The 18,093-nt window shown below is 57.5% G+C and overlaps 3 protein-coding genes across 6 annotated transcripts in view; all 3 read right to left on the reverse strand.

The window, feature by feature from the left end:
- Window positions 1-311: 311 nt before the first annotated feature.
- Window positions 312-2,814, reverse strand: HSD17B1 (hydroxysteroid 17-beta dehydrogenase 1). 2 transcript variants are annotated; one of them, XM_079798543.1, is made up of 6 exons: window positions 2,128-2,814; window positions 1,864-2,031; window positions 1,548-1,727; window positions 1,347-1,440; window positions 665-842; window positions 312-570 (listed from the first exon to the last, which is right to left on the reverse strand). In XM_079798543.1, exons 1-6 carry the CDS (start codon window positions 2,222-2,224, stop codon window positions 331-333), a joined length of 957 nt encoding a protein of 318 aa, XP_079654669.1. In that variant the 5' UTR covers window positions 2,225-2,814; the 3' UTR covers window positions 312-330. The 2 variants fall into 2 exon arrangements, with proteins under 2 accessions (XP_079654669.1, XP_079654668.1); XM_079798542.1 differs by having other exon boundaries at window positions 1,576-2,031.
- A 20-nt stretch (window positions 2,815-2,834) lies between these two features.
- NAGLU (N-acetyl-alpha-glucosaminidase) lies at window positions 2,835-9,040 on the reverse strand. The gene is made up of 6 exons (XM_079798531.1): window positions 8,587-9,040; window positions 7,650-7,797; window positions 6,697-6,843; window positions 6,432-6,517; window positions 5,195-5,451; window positions 2,835-4,189 (listed from the first exon to the last, which is right to left on the reverse strand). The coding sequence occupies exons 1-6, from the start codon at window positions 8,970-8,972 to the stop codon at window positions 2,979-2,981; spliced, it is 2,235 nt and encodes a 744-aa protein (XP_079654657.1). The 5' UTR covers window positions 8,973-9,040; the 3' UTR covers window positions 2,835-2,978.
- A 3,809-nt stretch (window positions 9,041-12,849) lies between these two features.
- The window catches only part of ATP6V0A1 (ATPase H+ transporting V0 subunit a1), a 57,470-nt gene continuing 52,226 nt past the window's right edge, over window positions 12,850-18,093 (reverse strand). The window contains exon 21 of one of the 3 annotated variants that reach the window (XM_079798509.1): window positions 12,850-16,492. In XM_079798509.1, the coding sequence (XP_079654635.1) occupies window positions 16,399-16,492 (94 nt within the window). In that variant the 3' untranslated portion in view covers window positions 12,850-16,398. The remainder of the gene's footprint in view (window positions 16,493-18,093) is intronic. The other 2 variants (XM_079798511.1, XM_079798510.1) reach the window with 2 other exon arrangements.

The raw sequence follows: 18,093 nt of genomic DNA on the forward strand, positions 1-18,093 counted from the left end.
CATGACATAGGAAGCATACCCATTTTACAGATAAGAAAACAGCCTCAGAGAAGGTAAAAAACTTGCCTGAGGTCCTATGAGTAGTGGGGGCTAAGACACAACCGGCTTTCTCCCCATCCAAGCCTGCCTAACTCCTACTGCTGCAGACAGGAGCATGGACTTGAGGCGTGACCCTGGCCAGCTCTGTCCTCATTCTGGGAGGTTTCCAGGTCGGGGTAACCACGCCCGCCTGCAGCACCAGCCGGTGCAGTGCAGTCCCGCTCCACTCCCCAGAACCCCACATCCCTGGGCTCGCAAAGGAGAGAGAGGGAGACCATGGGGACCAGGCCTTTATTTCGGGGCAGCTGGAGACGCGCTGAACTCAGGGCCCCCTAGTTCGCCCGCTCCAGGCTCCGCCTGAGCACCTTCCGGACCCTGGGCGGACTTGTCACCGAACACTGTGCGGTGCATGGCGGCGACATAGCTGCAGCCGCTGGGGTCAGCGAGGCGCAGCCGCACCAGGGGCAGGATGCGCTCGGAGGCGAAGTAGCGCAGGGCTGGCTGCGGGGCGCGCAGCGCGGTGAGGAAGACCTGCGGAGGTGCGGGAGAGGAAGCTGGCTGGGGCTGGGAGCGAGGACGCGAGTGCCGCCCCGCCCCCGCTCCCGGAGCCCCGCCTGGCACCCACCTCTGTCACCTCCTCTGGGTCCTGCGCCGCTTCGCGGAAGACCTGCTCGAAGTGGCGCTGGTACTGGGAGAAAAGGTCTCGGGTCTGGGCATCTGCACTGTCCAGCACCGCGTCGAGGCCGTCCTGGACTTTGCCCTGGAAGGCGGTGCGCACCGGGCCGCATTCGATGAGGCTCACACTGGCGACCGAGAGCAGCGAGTGGGCTGGGAGCCAGTGAGAACAGAGCCCAACCGGGCCCCCAGCCCCCAGCCCCCAGCCCCCGCCCCCAGCCCCAGCGCACCGCCAGGAGGGAGGGTAGGCGGGGGTCTGCGCACTGGCGCATAAAGCTAACCAGAGCGCTTGAAAGTGGCTCACTGCCCGAAAAGCGCTCCCACTTCCATTTGTGGGTCTGAGAGACTCTGGCGTCAGAATTCCAACTTGGCTGGGTCGCATCAGAACTTGAACTTGGCTGGGTCACATACCGTGTGACCTTGGGGCAGTCAGCTAATCTCTCTGGGCCTCAGCTTCCCAATAATAACAGACACCTCACCAGGTGGGTCGCACGCATGGGCCCAGTACAGTGCCGGGCACACAACAGACACGGGCCGCAGTAGGGAAGGGCAGGGAGAACCCTGGGCGCAGCTCCGCCTAGCCGGGCATGGGAGTTCCCAAAGTCAGGGTCAGAGGGTGGGCGGTGACTCACTGGATCCCGAAGGGGGGCAGCAGCACCGCCAGACTCTCGCATAAACCTTCGATGGCGAACTTGCTGGCACAGTAAACAGCGTTGAAGGGCAGCCCTTTGAGGGGAGATGAGGCCGTTGAGACTCAGATGGGAGCGCGTCCAGGGAAAGCCCGCAGGGGTGCCCGGTGCCCGGCCCAGCCCCCCTCCACTCACCCCACTCACCCATCAGGCCTCCCATGCTCCCAGTCACCAATATGCGTCCTGAGCGGCGGCGCTTCATGTCCGGCAGGAAGGCCTGAAGCATCTGCACCATCCCAACCAAGTTCACGTCCAGCACAGAGCCCACGGCCTCCGCCGAGTGCACCTCGATCGGCCCGTGCAGGCCCCGGCCCGCGTTGCACACTGTGGGGAGAGGTTCGAACCCTGTGCCTCCTGCACTGCCCTCCGACCCGGCCGTCCCGCGTTTCCTGGGCCTCAGGACACCTTGGTGTGGACACAGGGCAGGGAAGGCTCTTGCATGTGTTTTGGGGAGGCTCACCCAGCACGTCCACGCGGCCCTCAGTCACATGTGCCCTGGCAGCAGCCACGGAATCTGCGTCCTGCACGTCCAGCTGCAACGTCTTCAGGGAGCCGGGCGGGCACCCTTGGGACCCGGCTGCCTCCCACAGTGGGCCCTGCGTGCTCAGGTCCCGTAAAGTGGCATACACTGGAGGTTGGGGACAAGACGAGGACCTGAATGTCCTGCTTAACTTACCGAGTGCCCTGGGACCAGGGGGGCTCCCATCCCAATGCCCTCATATACCTTTGAAGCTCCTGGAAGGGTCTGCCGCCAGACGCAGGGCCAGGTGCAGGCCGATGCCCGAGGAGCAGCCGGTGATGAGCACCACTGTGCGGTCCATGGGGAGAGCGTGTGGGAGAGGCTCTGGTCTCGGGACTAGATATCACCTACTTCGCTCCGCCCCCGCCCCCAGAGAGCCTCACCCCTTGTTGTGTCTTCAGCACCACCTCAAGGCTGAACCCTCCAGAGGTCCCTGGCCTGCTCTCCCCACTCTGCTCTAGGTCAAGGCAGAGATGAGGCCCCTGCTTGGAAGGACCTGCTTTAGTTGCTGGTCAGAGGTCGGGTGAAGCTTTGTAAGCAGGAGGTGTGGGCTCCCCGTGGGCACCGAGTGCCCCGCGCGGGTCTTTCCCTGGGCATGCCTCTGTCCCACGGGGACAATTATAGTTTCCAAAGTTTGCTGCTGAGGGTATGAAAGCAAATGCTTTGGGAAGGCATTCTTAGTTCAAAGGTCAGGGGTTAGTATTAAAAACGGGCAGACAAAAGCAAGGGGACAGGGAGAGCTGGCCTCACACTGGTGTCCATGCTATAACTCCGAGTCCTCCCAGGCACAGGAGCAGTGACATTCAGACAGACAGGCCCAGGGGATTCACCAGTTTATTAAGTTGTATGAAAACAGTACTTTGGTCCCAAATTTGGGGTGGCGGGGGAGGGCAGCTCACTTCCCTCCAAATCTCCTAACCTCGATCCGACCGGCAGGTCTTGAGTCCCTTCGCCCAGGCTTGGGGACCTCCAGTGCTGCTTGCCCAGCTCCAGACCCCAGGAGCCTGCCCGGGCTTGTAGTTTGGGGAGAACATGGCCCAGGGGTGGTTAATCTGTCACAAGGAGCCAGCCACCCAGCGGGGGTAATATTTGAGGAAGAGCTTCTTGGCCAGGTCCACAGTGTCGCCTTGGGGCTGGCTGGGGTACCTCCGTGTGCTGAGGGCAAAGGTCTGCTCCAGCTGGAGGGCATGCTTCTCAAACTGGTGCTGCTGGAAGGGGGTGCCTTGGACCAGGCTGTCAACCAGCGTCTCCAGGAAGAGTCGCCAGCGGGGGGCGTAGTAGTCGGCCACCAGCCCTGCCAGCTGCTTGTTGGCGTAGTCTAGAATGTTGCCCTCTGGCCCCCAGAGGGTGAGCTGGTAGCGGCTGTTCTGTTCATAGAAGTGGGCCTCGGCCTCACTGACCGCGGCTGCCCGGGCCTGCTCCAGCCAGCTGCCCAGCAGGAAGTGGCTATCGCTGGCCAGTAAGCTGTCCAGGGAGGGCAGAAGCTCGTAGGCCAGGATGCCTGCCGCCCTCAGCAGGGGGACCAGCTCCTTGTTCAGGTAGGCGGTCCTCACCTCCTCATAGTACAAGCTGACCAGCTCCTGGACCGCCTGGCGAGTGAGGTCCACCAGGTCGTAGCGGAAGGACGGGCTGGTGGCCAGAGCGGGGGAGGCTGTCAGCAGCAGCCGCCAGGCCTCAAACACATCCGATCGGTTGTACCATACAGTGGTTACCATCTGCAGGGACGGCCGCCTGACCAGTGGGCTGCGATTGTGGCCACTGCAGGCCTCGCCAGAGCAGTTGTAGACACTCCTGAGAAGCAGCCTCCATGCTGCCTCTGCACCTTCATGGGAGACCCCATACCGCCGGGCCGCAAAGCTGGTCACCCAGGCCCCCAAATCTGCCACTGGGCCCTTCCGCCAGCCCAGCTCAGCCATGAGGGCATAGACCACTTCGTTCTGGCCAATGCCTTCAGGGGCCATGCCCGTGCCTACCATGGTGGAGTTGGGGAAGAGGCGGGCGGCTGCGGGGCCTCGGTTCACGGCCTCCAGGGCCCCAAACAGGCCGTGGTTGCCCCCAAAGTTATGCAGCATGCACCAGATGAAGGGCTGGCCCTGGAAGGAGGCTGAGCGGACGTACACGGGCTGGCTCTCAGCAAACAGGTCCAGAACGAGGAGGCGGCCACGGGGCACTGCCCTGAGCACAGCCTCCACCTGGGCTGGGCCCCAGAACTGGGGCTGGTGCTGGAAGAGCCAGCCTTGGAGGAGCCACACGGCGTCAGGGTCCACTGTGGTGGGGGTGGGGGACAGAGAAGAGAGGTGATGAGAAGGGAGGGCTCTTCAGAGGAACATTCACCCCCACTCTACAGAGAGGAAACAGAGGTCCAGAGAAGTCAGCTGACTATCACAGGACACTTCCCTCCCTGGACCCCTCCAGCCAGCAGGGCTAATTCATTACACACACCCCTTCCATCTCCTCCTCCCCCATCGGAATTACCCAGAGGCTGGTTCACACACACATTCATGGGCTCCAGCCCTGCTCATTCTGACTCAGGTTGGGGAGGGAAGGGAAGGAGGCTGCATCTGCAGACCTGACAGGCTCTGGGCTGAATCAGACTTGAAGCAGCGCTGCGCACGGTACCCTGAGCCAATCCGTTCCCTTCCTGCTGACACAGAGGCCTCCCCACCACCATTCCTGACCTGGCTCCTCCCCACCCTCCCCTGTAAGCGGCAGGAAGGAGTACTAGGTTCACATCTGTGCACCAGGAAGGGCACCTGCCAGCTTTGGGCACATTCCCTAACCTCTGGCCTGTGTTACGTACCTCAGCATGGAGGTAGAGACCAAATAAAATACGGGGTGGGCAAAAGTAGGTTTACAGTTGTAACAAATAATAAAACAAACAAATAAATAAATAATACAAGAACACACTGTTTCACGTACTCACATCTGTAGACCTGCTTTTGCCCATCCCTGTCTTTTTAATACCCGGCACTTAATGACACGTTACTCTGGGCCAGGCATCATCCTACTTAGAGGGAGCCCCATTTTATAGATGAAGCAACTGAGGCCCTGGGAGGGAGGGAACTCATTGCAGTCACGCGGGCAGGAAGCGGCAGTAGCGGAGTTTGAGCAGGCTGTCTGCTTCTGGAGCTCACCTCACCTCTCACCAGTGTGATTAAATGAGATGGTGTGTGTGTGCAAGTGCTCGGTAAACTGAAGAGCGCTATGTGTCACCGTCAGGTGTTGTTATGGCCAGCCCCTCCTCCCCTTCCCCGCCTCCCCGGCACCAAACCTGCGACCATGGCCTGGTAGACGGCGGCAGTGGCTGCGGCGAGGTAGGAGGGCTCCGAGGATGGGGGCTGCATCTCATTGAACGTGTCGGCCCCGTAGATGTGATCTGTGCCAAACTCTCTGGTCAGCTCCCGCAGGAAGAGGCTCCCCACGACAGGGAACAGGGGGTCTTCAGGAGCCAGGAGGAAGGAGCAGGAGTAGGAGCAGTTAAAGTGTCCCCAGCTGCCCATCTGGGTGACGTTGACCTGAGGGAACACCCTAGTTGGGGGTGGGAACAGTCCAGACATTTAGTGGAGGCTGACACAGTCATTGCCAGTTTCATTAACTTATCTGCGACTCCTGGACCTCATCCTGGTCTCTCATGCCTCCGAGCCTTTGCACATACTGTGCCCCCGTGCCTGGAGTCCTTTCCTCCTCTCTCCCTGCTCATCCAGCTGGTTACTCCTTGACACCTTTTAAGTTTCACCTAGTTTGGAAAACTCTTGCTATCTCCCCTCCCACTGACTGAAACAAACAACACTCATTTTTCAAGGTCTGGCCCAGTAGTGCCTCTCGCTGAGTCCTTGCAGCTCCTCTTACCCAGGCAGAAGTGACCTTGACGGAGAAGTGGGCCCTATCACTGTATTATAACCCCCTGCCAACCTATCTCCCACCAGGGGCAGGAACTAGGAACTCGGTGCACTGTTATCGCTGTCTCCCCAGGCCCCAGCACAGAGCCTGGGCTGGCGGTCCCAGACCCCCGACAAGCGTTCACTGAACGTATGCACGAGGCTCCTGCCACCCGGCTGGAGAGACGAAGGGGTGGCCAGCGGGGCCAGCAGCGTGCGCAAAGTGCTGTGAGAGCGGTGGAAACCAGGGGCTCACGGGCCTGAAGGAGGTGGTGACCGGTGACAGGGGTTCACGGGCCTGAAGGAGGGGAGGTCTCAGCTGGCCTTGAAGGATTTTCCCAGCCACAGGAGAGGACGGGTGGGTACCACAGAGGAGCAGGGAGGACAGAGGCCAGTGCACCCCTACTACCACTCACAAGAGCTGCCTTTTGCTAAGTCTCGGTGCCAAGCCACGTATATTTTATACGTGAGGCAACTGAGGCACACAGCAGTCACATAACCTGCCTGAAGTCACATGGCTACTGGGTAGCAGAGCCAGGAATCAAGCCTACAGCTCTTTAAATCATGTCTTGCAGGGAAAATAAACCCCATCTCTGAGCTGAGTGGGAGGTGAGGGCCGGGGAGCCTCACCTGGTTATAGCCTTGGGGACATGCCCTGCGAAAGCCGGCAGCACGGGAATCATGCCGAAGGAGCGCATCCGGTCCAGGATCCGATGCTGGGGGGAATGGGAGGGGGAGCTGGTGAGCATGGCCCGAGATGGGAGGCCCTCGCTCCCCCAGGGCACACAGCGTCCCCGGGATCTAATTAGGAGCCTTGAGACTGGCCAAATACCACCCTCCCTAGCCCGTGACTGTCCAGGACCAATTCTACCCCTCCCTGTCCCCTTTATTTTACCTGCAGGTAGAGCTGCTTGAGGTGCCAGGAGTGGGGCAGGGGGCCACCCCAGGTGTGCAGGTTGCCCATGCGTTCCCAGGCCAGGAAGGCAGGACCAGTGAAGTACTCGTCGATCTCTGCCTGGGTCAGGCCCAAGGCCAGGTACACCTGAGGAGGAAGGCAATCCCCACACATGTGAATACATTCATCTCCTTTCCCTGATTCACTGACATTCACTCAGCTCTTCTCTGTGCTGTGCCCTACGGTGACTGAGACAAAATGCAACCTCCGCCTGCAAGGAGCCCACCGTCCAGTAAAACAGATGTGTGAACAGGTGAGTTTACTAATGTCACCCTCGTCGCACAGGTGAGCTGAGGCACAAGGGGGCTCTCCCCAAACAAGGAAGGGGCCTTAGAAGGCTTCATGGAGCAAGGCTGGCTAGAGATCAGCTCTGCAGGGAGTGCAAGCAGCCCCAGGTGCAGCCAGCCCTCAGGGCCGAGGGATGGACGCTCCCAGGCCCCGCAAAGGCTGGAGGCAAGGCTGCGCTCCGGGCGTTAGTGGGGGGGCTTGCCCAGATCTGCACTTCAGAAAGGGCTCTCTGGCTAGCGGAGCCTGGAAAGCCAGGAGTCCTGTTCAGAGGCTCTTGTGGGGGTGCAGGGAGAGGGCGTGAGAGCCTGAATCAGGGCCATGACTAAGGATGGAGAGACTAGGGAGGTCAAAGACTGCTAATGACATAGGATCTGTAGACGCAGCAGACTGACTGGACTTCTTAAGCGTGTACGGTGGGGTGCTGGTCCAGCTCTCCGTAAGCACTCCTAGTGTTTGTCTCAGCCGCGGAAGCCGTTTCCAGAGGGCTGGGGCCACTGTGCCCACCACAATCACTTCTGGAGCCCTTGTTCTCTGTGTGCCAGACACTGTGTGCTGCGGGGTGGGGGACAGGGACACCTGGAGTGGCCCGTGTGGTGGGCACGTACCCGCTGCCAGATGGCCTCCTGGCCGTTCCAGGCCAGCGCCAAGTTGATGCCATTCAGTGCCATCCAGTCAATCTCCTGTTCCCAGCGGGCCCAGTCCCACCACACGAAGGAGTAGCTGTGGGTGCACACGTTCTGGTAATAGCGGTACCTGTGGGCAGGGGCATGAGCATGAGCTGGGGTGTGTCCTTCAGCGCAAAAAGGATGTTCCTCACCCTGACACCCATTGTTCTGGAAGAACTCAGAAGGCCGCCTGAATCCAGATCCAGCCCAGAGGGAGGGGTTCCAAATGTGGTCTCTCTACGGCTTCACTTGGGGATCCACCCCAGGCAGAGCTAAGAGGTTAAGAATGCAAGGTGAGCCCAGCCGGTGGGGCTCGGTGGTTGAGCATCTGATATGAACCAGGAGGTCACAGTTTGATTCCCGGTCAGGGCACATGCCCGGACTGACCAATGGTTCTTTCTCATCATTGATGTTTCTCTTTCTCTCTCTCTCTCTCTCCCTTCCTCTCTGAAATCAGTAAAAATGTTTAAAACATTAAAAAAAAAAGAATGCAAGCTGATTCTTTTCAAGAATGTACCTTTTACGTCTAGGGCCGTACTGCCCAGAACGCTTCCGATCTCATCTGATCTCGGAAGAATGTACTTTTTACTATAAGAACTCAGGTTTTTCTTCTTCGGAACATTCTATTGCCTAGTTGTGTTTCCGGTTCTAAGACCCTTGAATAAATCCTTGTCATGTCTTTCCAGCCAAAGCCTCTAGATCTTTTTTGTCAGTTGGACAAGGCAGAGCGGGGATCTGAAGCCAGAGTTGCGCGACCCAAGGGGCTAGCGCTTCCCACCAGCGTAGCGCGGGGGGGTGGGGCGGGGCTTCAGCCAGGTGCGCGCGGGCTGCGGGCAGGAGGCAGCTGCAGGGGAGCCGAGGGCGGTCCCGCCGGTACCTGTTGGGCGTGGCCTCGGTCAGCTCCTCGGGCACGGCGGGCAGCGGCTGCGGCAGGTGCAGCTGAGAGCCCGACCAGGCCACGTGGCAGCCGCAGAAGTCGCGCAGGTAGCGGTGCAGGCCGGCGGCAGCGGCCACGCCCGTGGAGCCGAGCACCCGCACTCGCGCCCCGGCGCCGCCGCCGCTCAGGCGGTAGGTGTCCAGGCCGGACTCGGCCGCCAGGGCGCGCTCCACCGACACCGAGAAGGCGGCCGCCGGCCCGGGTCCCAGCAGTCGGGCCAGCAGCGCCCGCACGGCCTCCGCCTCTCGGGCCTCGTCCCCGGCCGCGGCCCCCGCCAGGGCCAGGAGCAGGAACCCCAGCGCCGCGGCCGCTGCAGCCGCCTGCATGGTCCACGGTCTCAACCTGGCTGCAGCCCCGCGGGAAACCTATTCGGGACGCGGGCCCAGGGGGCGGGGCGCCCCGGGCCCAATCAGCGGCGAGTCTTAGGTCACGTGGAACCGAAGGCAAAACACCGCGGGCGGCCGGGAGACTGGCTTCCGGGTCCCGGACAGCCGCCCGCGGGTGTCTTCTGACCGCACGTGGCGCCGGAGCGCGTGACCCGGTAACCTCAGCAGCCTGGAGCCGGGTGTGGCCCGCTAGCCTTCACCGGCGGCTTCAGGTCCGAGTTTATTTAGTACCAGGCACTGCCACCCCTCTCTGGAGGAGACCTAGGAACCATATACAATTTACATTATAGTTGTGATGGTGTGAAGAAACATAAAGGCACCCAGCCTAAGGCTTCCAAAAGGAAGTGATATTTAATCGGAGTTAATAGGGATTGACTAGAAGAGACAGGGGAAGCACCCAAGGCAGAGAAAATGTTTATATGAAGATCCCTGAAGGATAACGAAAGAGCTGGGCAGGTTTGAGGAATTAAAAGAGCATGCACAAAGCTGGAGGGGCAATGGGCCATGGAGCGTGGCCTGGCGGTGGGGCAGGGCCTGGTGGCCGTGTTGAGGTCTCCTCGGGGATCCTTAAGGGGCGGCAGCGGCGGCAGCAGACAGGAGTTACCTTCATTTTACAAATTGGGGAACTGAGGGCCAGAGGAAGGAAATGACTCAGACAAGATCACTACTGGTAGGAGAGCGGGTCTGGGACAAGAACCGGACTCCTAAGACCAGCCTTCTTGCCACTATTGCCCCAGTGCCTCTACTGTTCAGGCTGCCTCTCTGGCAGGGAGCGGGTGAGTGGGGGCTTCGTGGTGGGCCCTTTAGAAAAACGTTTCTAACAGGATTTTGAATCCTTTGGGAGACAGGTGTAGATTTTTCCAGATTGTCAGGCCTGAGGGAAGCCGTTTAGGGACAGGAACGGGATCAGAGGAGGATTGCCAGGCCAGAGCATCTGGAGTCTGGACTGAAAAAGAACAAGGGAGTCCAGTGAGCTTGCCGGACTCCCCTGCTCCCTGCCCCGGGGCACAGCAGCAGGCCCTGCCTTGCTCCTGGCTCTGAGCAGCTCTCTCAGCAGGTGCAGCCCCTGCTCTCACCCAGTTTCTAGTATCAAAAGGTTCTCAGCCTTTCTCAGGGAGCGCTCCAAGACCGGCCCAGAGAGATGCACTCTCAGGGGGCTACAGCCTGCAACCCCTCCCCCAGGCCCTTCTCTACTCTCCAGCATCCCTCACCCCCACCCCATTTTCCCTCGGAACACCCCTTTCTTCAGGTGAGCCTTGTCAGATTCTCCTCCGGCCTGGGCCTGTTTTACTGACATTTCTGGATCTCAGGGAACACGTGGGTGGGGGAGTTGGGGCTCTCTGTGGGGTCTGGATTCACCCCGAGTGGTGGGGGGGCAGTAGGTTGGGGACACCATCCAGGGGGTTCGTAGTACATTTAAAGCCCGAGTTCGTAGATGCTGGGCAGGAGCTTCAGGGATGACTCCAAGCATGTCACACGCTTTTCTCATCTTCCCCATCAGGCTGGGAGCTCTTTGACAACAGGAGGGGCTGACTGAAGAAATTAAAGCATGAACTATTGAGCATTTACTGAAAAATGAGGAAGATGTGTTGTTAGTGATTTGGGATGTTCTGCAAATGGTCAAACCAGTGGGTATAGTACACTCGCATTTGTGTGTGTATTTTTTATTTGTTGTTGTTAATCCTCACCTGAGGATCTATTTTCCAATAATTTTTTTTTTTTTAGAGACAGTGGAAGGGTGGGGGAGAGACAGACAGAGAGAGAAACATCGATATGGATATGAGAGAGACAGATTGGTTGCTTCCCGCACGTCCCCTACTGGGGCCAAGGAACAAACCTGAAACCGAGGTATATGCCCTTAACCGGAATCGAACCCGCAACCCTTGTTTGTGGGCCGATGCTCTAACCACTGAGCAAAACCGGCTAGGGCTGTGTGCATCTTTTTTATTATAATTTTATTTTTTCATTTTTTATTAAGGTATTATATGTGTACATATCTTACCATTGCCCCCCCCACCCCACTCCCATACATGCCCTCACCCCCCAGAGTTTTGCGTCCATTGGTTATGCTTATATGCATGCATACAAGTCCTTCGGTTGATCTCTTATCTCCCCCACCTCTCCCTAACCTTCCCGCTGGCTGTAATTTGACAGTCTGTTTGATGCTTTACTGTCTCTGTATCTATCTTTTTGTTCATCAGTTTATAATGTTCTTTATTATCCATAAATGAGATCATGTGGACTTTTTCTTTTATTGACTGGCTTATTTCACCCAGCACAATGCTCTCCAATTCCATCCAGGTTGCTGAAAATGGTAAGAATTCCTTCTTTTTTATGGCAGCATAGTATTCCATTGTGTAGATGTACCATAGTGTGTGCATCTTTTTTAAAGGCTATGAAAACAGTGGTTGCCTCCCATGGAGTACTAGGATGCTGGGAGCGGGAGGACTTTACTTTTTCAATTAATGTTAGTGTGAAACAAGTAGGCCTGGCTCTCCTCTCTCCATCTCATCATGTTCTCTTCTGTTCCTGGCCCCTCTGCCTGTGCACCCCAGAATACTGCCCAGCCAATCCAGTTGCCTGCCTGTCACAGCCCAGCTAGGATGGCAGGGCACTCACCTTGCCAGTGAGGAGGAGTGAGTCCTTCCCTGTCTGGCCACCAGGGAGCAGCCAATGCCTGGGACATGCCTTGGGTAGGCCAGGGAGCTGGGAAGGCAGCCAGGTCTCTTGGATGGAGGGGAGCTCCAATGCCCCTTCTATCCATGGCTCCTGGGACAGAAAGAGGCACAGTCCACCCAGGTCCCCAGTGAATAGGACAGAGAGTGGGTCCTGAAGGTGGTGATGGAATTGTCCCATCTTTATAGCACTGAGCAGGCCCAAAGCCACCCTTTTCATGCTGGTTCTAGGACCGTAAGATAAGGGGCATTCACTGGACAGAGCACAGACTCACTCAGCAGATGTCTGGGGCCCTGGGGCCCTGGGATTTCACGAGAAGGGGATCTCCTATTTTTTTTTTTTTTAATTTCTTTATTGATTAAGGTGTCACATATTTGTCCTCATCCCCCCATTCCCATCCCACACCCCTCCCCTTGGATGCCCCAACCCTCTGTTGAACTTAAGCATTGGTTAGGCTCATATGCATGCACACAAGACCTTTGGTTGATCTCTCCCCCCTCCCCCCACCCTCCCCTATCCTCCCTCTGAGGCCCGATAGTCCGATCGATGCCTCCTTGTTTCTGGTTCTGTTCTTGTTCATCAGTCTATGTTGTTCATCATTTCCCCTAGATGAGCGAAATCATGTGTCACTAGAGATATACTTATAAGAATTGAATGTGCGACGAGCAATAATAGTTATGCTGACAGGCAAATGAATCAGTCTGTAGTGAGTTTCTTTCTGGACCAACAGTTCTTTTGAGACCCAATATCAATGTCCACCAGTTCCCTATGAGTACATGTCGGCACTGACCCCTCAGCTCTGGATGGTGGACAAATGGTGGTAATGCAGGTCCGACTCCCTCTGGTTTGGTCTCGGCCGGACCCAGGGGCACGGCTTCACCCGGATCCAGGGGCCCACAGCCTCAACCGGACCCGGGGCCAGGCTCACCCGGATCCAGGGGCCCACGGCCTCACCCGGACCCGGGGCCAGGCTCACCCGGATCCAGGGGCCCACGGCCCCACCCGGACCCGGGGCCAGGCTCACCCGGATCCAGGGGCCCACGGCCCCACCCGGACCCGGGGCCAGGCTCACCCGGATCCAGGGGCCCGCGGCCCCCCCCGGACCCGGGACCCAGGCTCACCCGGATCCAGGGGCCCGCGGCCTCACCCGGACCCGGGACGGGATCTCCTATTTTAATCCTGCCCCCAAATGCATCCAGCAGCCAGTCCTAGGCATTACCCATCTACTTTCTGTCTCTATAGATTTGCCTACTTCACAGAAATGGAATCATGTTATGTGGTCTTGTGTCCTGTTCCTTAGCATCATGTTTTTGAGGTCCATTCATAGTGTTGCAAGTAGCAGTACTTTATTCCTTTTTATTGTAGATGAATACCTATTACATGGATAGACTGCCTTTTGTTATCCAACTGATGGGCATCTGGGTTGTTTCCATTGGGGGGACTATTATGAATAATGCTACTATGAACACTGTGTACAAGTCTGCGTGCGCATCTTTCCATTTTTCTTCAGCGGATACCTAGAAGTCAACTTGCTGGGTCTTATATTACTTCTGTTTAACGTTTTGAGGAACTGCCAGACTGCTTTCCAAAGCAGCACCATTTTACATTCCTACCAGCAGTGACTAGGGGTTCCAATTACTCCACATCCTTGCTGGCACTTGTAATTAACTTTTTTATAAACCTTTTTAGTGGATGTGAGGTGGTATCTCCTCATGGTTTTGATTTGCATTTCTCTAATGACTAATTACGTTGAACATTTTTTCATGGGCTTACTGGCCATTCAGCCTGGGGACATAGAGGGCTGACTGCATATTTATTGAAAAATAAAATCCAAGTATAAGTGGACCCATTATTCAAGCGTCAACTGTATGGTTTGCAGAAATTATCTCCTGGTGGGAATGTCTTTATTTTTCCCTTTGAACCAAAACATTTTTTAATTTTTCTAAAGCCCAACTTATCTTCATCACTTGTTATTTTTGTGGTCATATCTAAAAATCATTGCCTAGCCCAAGGTCAGCATGAAGACTCATGATTTCCTCTTAAGAGCTTTCGTTTTAACTCTTACATTTTGGCCTGTGATTCATTCTGAGTTAACTTTTGTACATCGTATGGGGTCCTGGTCCAAATTTGGTTTTTGCATGTGGATACCCAGTTGTACTAATACCATTTGTTGAAAAGACTCTTTCCCCCATTGGATTTTCTTGGCCCCTTTGTTGAAAATCAATTGCCGCCCTACCTGTTTTGGCTCAGAGATAGAGGGTCGGCCTGCAGACTGAAGAGTCCCGGGTTTGATCCGGTCAAGGGAACCCACACCTTAGTGTATCAGGACGATGCTCTAACCAATTGAGTTACCCGGCCAGCGCCCAAATATCCATTTCGATTAGGCCTCCCTTTTTGAGTCAGTAACAGAGCAGAGGCTAAAAGAGCTCATTTACCTGAATTTCCACTCTGGACTTTCGGAGGAGACAGGTGGAGGGGCTGCACCCAGGCCTATTCCAGGGCAGCTGGCCTGTTAGGGAGGCGAGGGCTTGAGGCTGGGGGGACAGGAACATGAAATGAACAGGGTTTCCTGCCCCTCCTGGAGCCGCAGTTGTCAGCCTGCTGCTGGAATTCCTGCGCAGCCCCTGCTCTGAGGCCCCGGGAGGGAGGGCGCTGGGAAAGAATGTGGATGCCTTACATGGCAGCGCGGAGGGAGAAGCCCTCCCTGCCCACCCCGCCTGCCTGGACAGTCGGCAGGCTCTTCAGCCACCTGCCTACCTCGGCACCTCACATTCTCCAGCTGCCCCAAACCACATGCTGAGCCTCCATTTACACCAAGGCCAAGGGCATCAGGGCTCAAAACAGCCAGGCTGCTGAGCCCCAAGAGCACAATTGGAAAAGAGGGAGAGGGCAGATGCCCAGACTCCCAGGAGCCTCTGCTGTTTGGGTGTGTGGAGTGTGAAGGGGAGGCGAAGCCGGGTTCCTAAGTCCCCGCCCCATCATGGGTAGTGCCTGCAAAGCTGCCTTGGCTCATGCGAGGGGGAAGGCGCCTGTGAAACTTGAGATAAGGCGAGAATTTCACAAACTTACTGCCTGGTCAGGGCCTTAGTAGCTGTGGCCTTTGATCAGAGAAGCAGAAATGCTAGAGGAGGGCGGGGGAGAGTGTGCGAAGCAGGGGCTGTGGGCACAGAGACAGCCAGCCTCCCTCTGTAGACTCAAACACACTTTATTCAGCACAGGAATGTCTGAACAGAAGGGCCTTGGGCAGGGTTCCTTACACAGAGAACTCTACTTCAAGCCCTGCTGTAAACAGAACCAAGATCATCACATCATGTAAACCATGGGGGCCACAGGGGAGGGGCTCTGCACAAGGTCTGGGTCAGGTCACACTGGCCAGCACATGGGGCGGCTGGGGCAGCCGGGGCGGATGGCCCACACCCAGGGCCAGCCGCGCCTGGGAGGGTTGAGGGAGCAGCTCTAAGTAGCTCGCTCAGGAAAGTCAGGGTGGAAGAGGACAAGGGCCTGGCCAATTCAGGGGATTATCTCGGCCACTGGAAGTGACTGGATCAATTTAGCTGAAGCAGCCAGGGCTGCTGCGTCAACACATGCTTAAAAGGCCCTAAGATCACAGCTGGTGTGGGGGTGACAGCGGGGCCGGCCCCCTGGGGTGCTCGTCATCAGCTCACAGGCAGGGCTGTGCAGCTCTCACCACCACATGCCCGGCAGCCCTGCCAGTCGCCTCCAATCAGCCAATGGTGACTGACAGTGACCCTCCCTGCCCAGGACCTCACGCCCCCTTCTTGGGCTCACTGTGGAAGTGGACGGGGCACTAGGGGCAGAGCAAGGCTGGCCTGCCAGAGAACCAGCCTTGATGATCACCGTCCTTCACTCAAGATTCATGATTTGGGGGTGGGGAAAGGTCCCGGTCTGCACCAGGAGGAGCATCAATCTAAACCCTCTGCCCAGAGGATGAGTTAGTGCCAGGGCCCTCGAACGGCCTGAGGAGCAGCTAGCCAGGACCTCTGTTTTGGGTCTCTCCCAGCTGCGCTATCATGCAGGATGCAAATGAGGGAGCGGAAGAAGGGGATTCTGGGAGGGAGGAGGAGATGTCTGAGTAGAGAGTGGAGGTTAGGGAGGTGGTGTTGGGTGCCCTGGGAACCTTGGGGGTGACAAGAAGCCGTGCACAATGGCACAGTGCGGTCCAGCTGGAGTCCTGATAACAAATGCTCTGAAGGCCGGAGGTGGGAGGCAGAGGACAACAGTACCATCTTCCTGGATCTGCTCCTACCGACCCAGGGAAGGGTGCCAAGAGCACCCCCCCCACACACACACACAACCAGTGACTAGAGTGGCAGGAGCAGAAACTCAGAATCTGGGTGTGGATGGCGAAGGTGCTCCTTCCCTGGGCGTTGGGCTCATGTGGAAATGCACACAGTCACCAGCAGGTGACAAGGAGGAGCGGGCTGGCTCGAAGGAGATGGAGGGCAGGGCTGGTGCCCGTGGTGTGAGTGACAGCCAGAGCCCAGCTTCTCAGGATCACTACCCTACAATGTGCACAGCTGAGGAGGTCGGATCTCACACGCAGCTGGGGGAGGCTGGCAAGGATGACACAAATGCCCCCAAATCCAGGGATCACAACCAACACGCGAGAGGAGCACAGCTATCACCATGGAGTGGGTGGGGAGGACAGTGGGCACGTCCCCGTGAGGGCTCACTCGTCTAACTTCCCTTCCAGGATGTGCTCGAAGGAGAAGGGTAGGAACTTGAAACCGGTCCCGCTGTAGAATTTATTCTGGAACTCGACCCTGGGGAAAAGGAAGAGGGCAGTCATCATCCCACAGAAACTTTTGGGGATTTCACAGCTGGCCAGAAAGAGGCCCGACCCCACGCTCCCGAAGCCTTCCTCTCCTAGGTGAGCATGGGAAAGCCGCTCTGCCTCCTGCGGCCTCTGCCGGCCAAGCCCAGAACTCGGCCTCCTCCCCGTGCACACAGCTCTGCCTCTGCAGCCCAGGGCCGCCGGCAGCAAGCAGGGCACCAGTGCACCTGCGTGTCCTCAGTCCTGCTCTGACCGGCTGAGCAGAGGGCCATGTGCAGAAGGTCAGCCGGCAAGCTTCTAACAGCAAAGAAGAGGAGCCCCCCAAACAGCCGTCACTGGCAGGGCTCACAGCGGACCCCTGAGGGAAGCCCCTGAGCGGCTGTGAATTCAGCCCCGGGAACCCTGCAAGCACCGCCGTTTTCTTGCTTATTGTTCCCTTGGGGGCAGGAAGGAGAAGGGAGGTTTGGGAGTGAACAGTCAAGGCTTTTGAGTTAGGGGAGGAAATTCTCAGGAAAGGGGGGAAGTCAGGAGGGGAAGTCTCCTCAAAGCCATGGCAAAAATATGCTCCAACTACAAAAACATCTGAGAAAGAATTCTTCTCTTGGGGACTGAAAGGAAAAACAGAGCTTCAACTCCCTTCCCAGGCAGCTCAGCGTCCATGCCGGCCGGTCTCCCTGGGGCCCTATCGGACTCGAGGGGAAGAAGAGCTGCTCCTGTGAGCACTTGGCCGGGCTTCCCCGGCAAACTCGCCCTGGATGGCTGCCCAGCAACCAAATCAGCACCAAATATGGGCAGAAAAATGCATGATTCAGAGGCTAGAAAAGCCGAGGAGAGCTGCCCTGAGGAATAGTTTCCACTGGGGCTGAGTGACCCTGGGGGCACCAGAACCCCTGCAAGAACCGGAGGGGGAGGCGGGCGGCAGGCCATGGTTTACACACAGGGCTTCCGCCTCCCCCAAACCCGGAGGGGAGCAATTAGCAGAAAGGAAAGCGTGGGGCGTGGCCTGGGCAGGCAAACCAGGAGGACTGTCTGCAGGTGGCACTGAGAGGCCCTCAGAAGCCCCTGCGGCCTTGGGGTGCTGGCTGGGGACACTGACTGCAGAGCGTTCAGCTCCACACCTGGGGAGACGAGGTGAACAATTTTCAGTGAGGCCATCTCACCCCCAGCCCCACATTCCAGGGCCTGGGCCTAGGTCCCCAAGCATCCCAGACTCTGGCCAAGCCCCCAGGTAAAACAGGATCCCGGAGGGGGGAGTTTTAAACTCAAGTCAGTGATACCAGGACCGGATCTGCCCCACATCCTAACACTCCTGAGAAGCCCTTCTGCCAGCTGCAGCTACTGGGGGAAGGTGGGGAGGGTGTAGGTTCCTGCTGGGCGCCCACTGCTGTCAGGTCTGAAGTCTTCGTGTTGGTGGGCTGTGTTTGCGTATGGCAAGAGACTGCTGAGCAACTGAAAATAGATGGACTCGTCCCATTTTCATTCGGGAATCTGTAGCCAGATCGTGGGCAAGTCACCTTCAGTACGTTAGGTATCAGAATTCTGACCTCCTGGCTGGCTAATCACACAAACAATTCCAATTCCAAACTGGGT

This window comes from Cnephaeus nilssonii, assembly GCF_951640355.1.
Source record: "Cnephaeus nilssonii genome assembly, chromosome: 19".
Lineage (NCBI taxonomy): Eukaryota > Metazoa > Chordata > Mammalia > Chiroptera > Vespertilionidae > Cnephaeus > Cnephaeus nilssonii.

Excerpts from the sequence above, each read along its gene's own strand:
- HSD17B1 (XM_079798542.1), bottom strand. The coding sequence starts at position 2,224 with ATGGACCGCACAGTGGTGCTCATCACCGGCTGCTCCTCGGGCATCGGC. Across the intron at positions 843-1,346 it reads CTGCCCCCCTTCGGGATCCA|TGTGAGCCTCATCGAATGCG; the intron begins GTGAGTCACCGC and ends CTCGGTCGCCAG. Across the intron at positions 571-664 it reads ACCCAGAGGAGGTGACAGAG|GTCTTCCTCACCGCGCTGCG; the intron begins GTGGGTGCCAGG and ends GCACCTCCGCAG.
- NAGLU (XM_079798531.1), bottom strand. The coding sequence starts at position 8,972 with ATGCAGGCGGCTGCAGCGGCCGCGGCGCTGGGGTTCCTGCTCCTGGCC. Across the intron at positions 6,518-6,696 it reads TCAAGCAGCTCTACCTGCAG|CATCGGATCCTGGACCGGAT; the intron begins GTAAAATAAAGG and ends CATTCCCCCCAG. Across the intron at positions 5,452-6,431 it reads GTCCCCAAGGCTATAACCAG|GGTGTTCCCTCAGGTCAACG; the intron begins GTGAGGCTCCCC and ends ACCCCCAACTAG.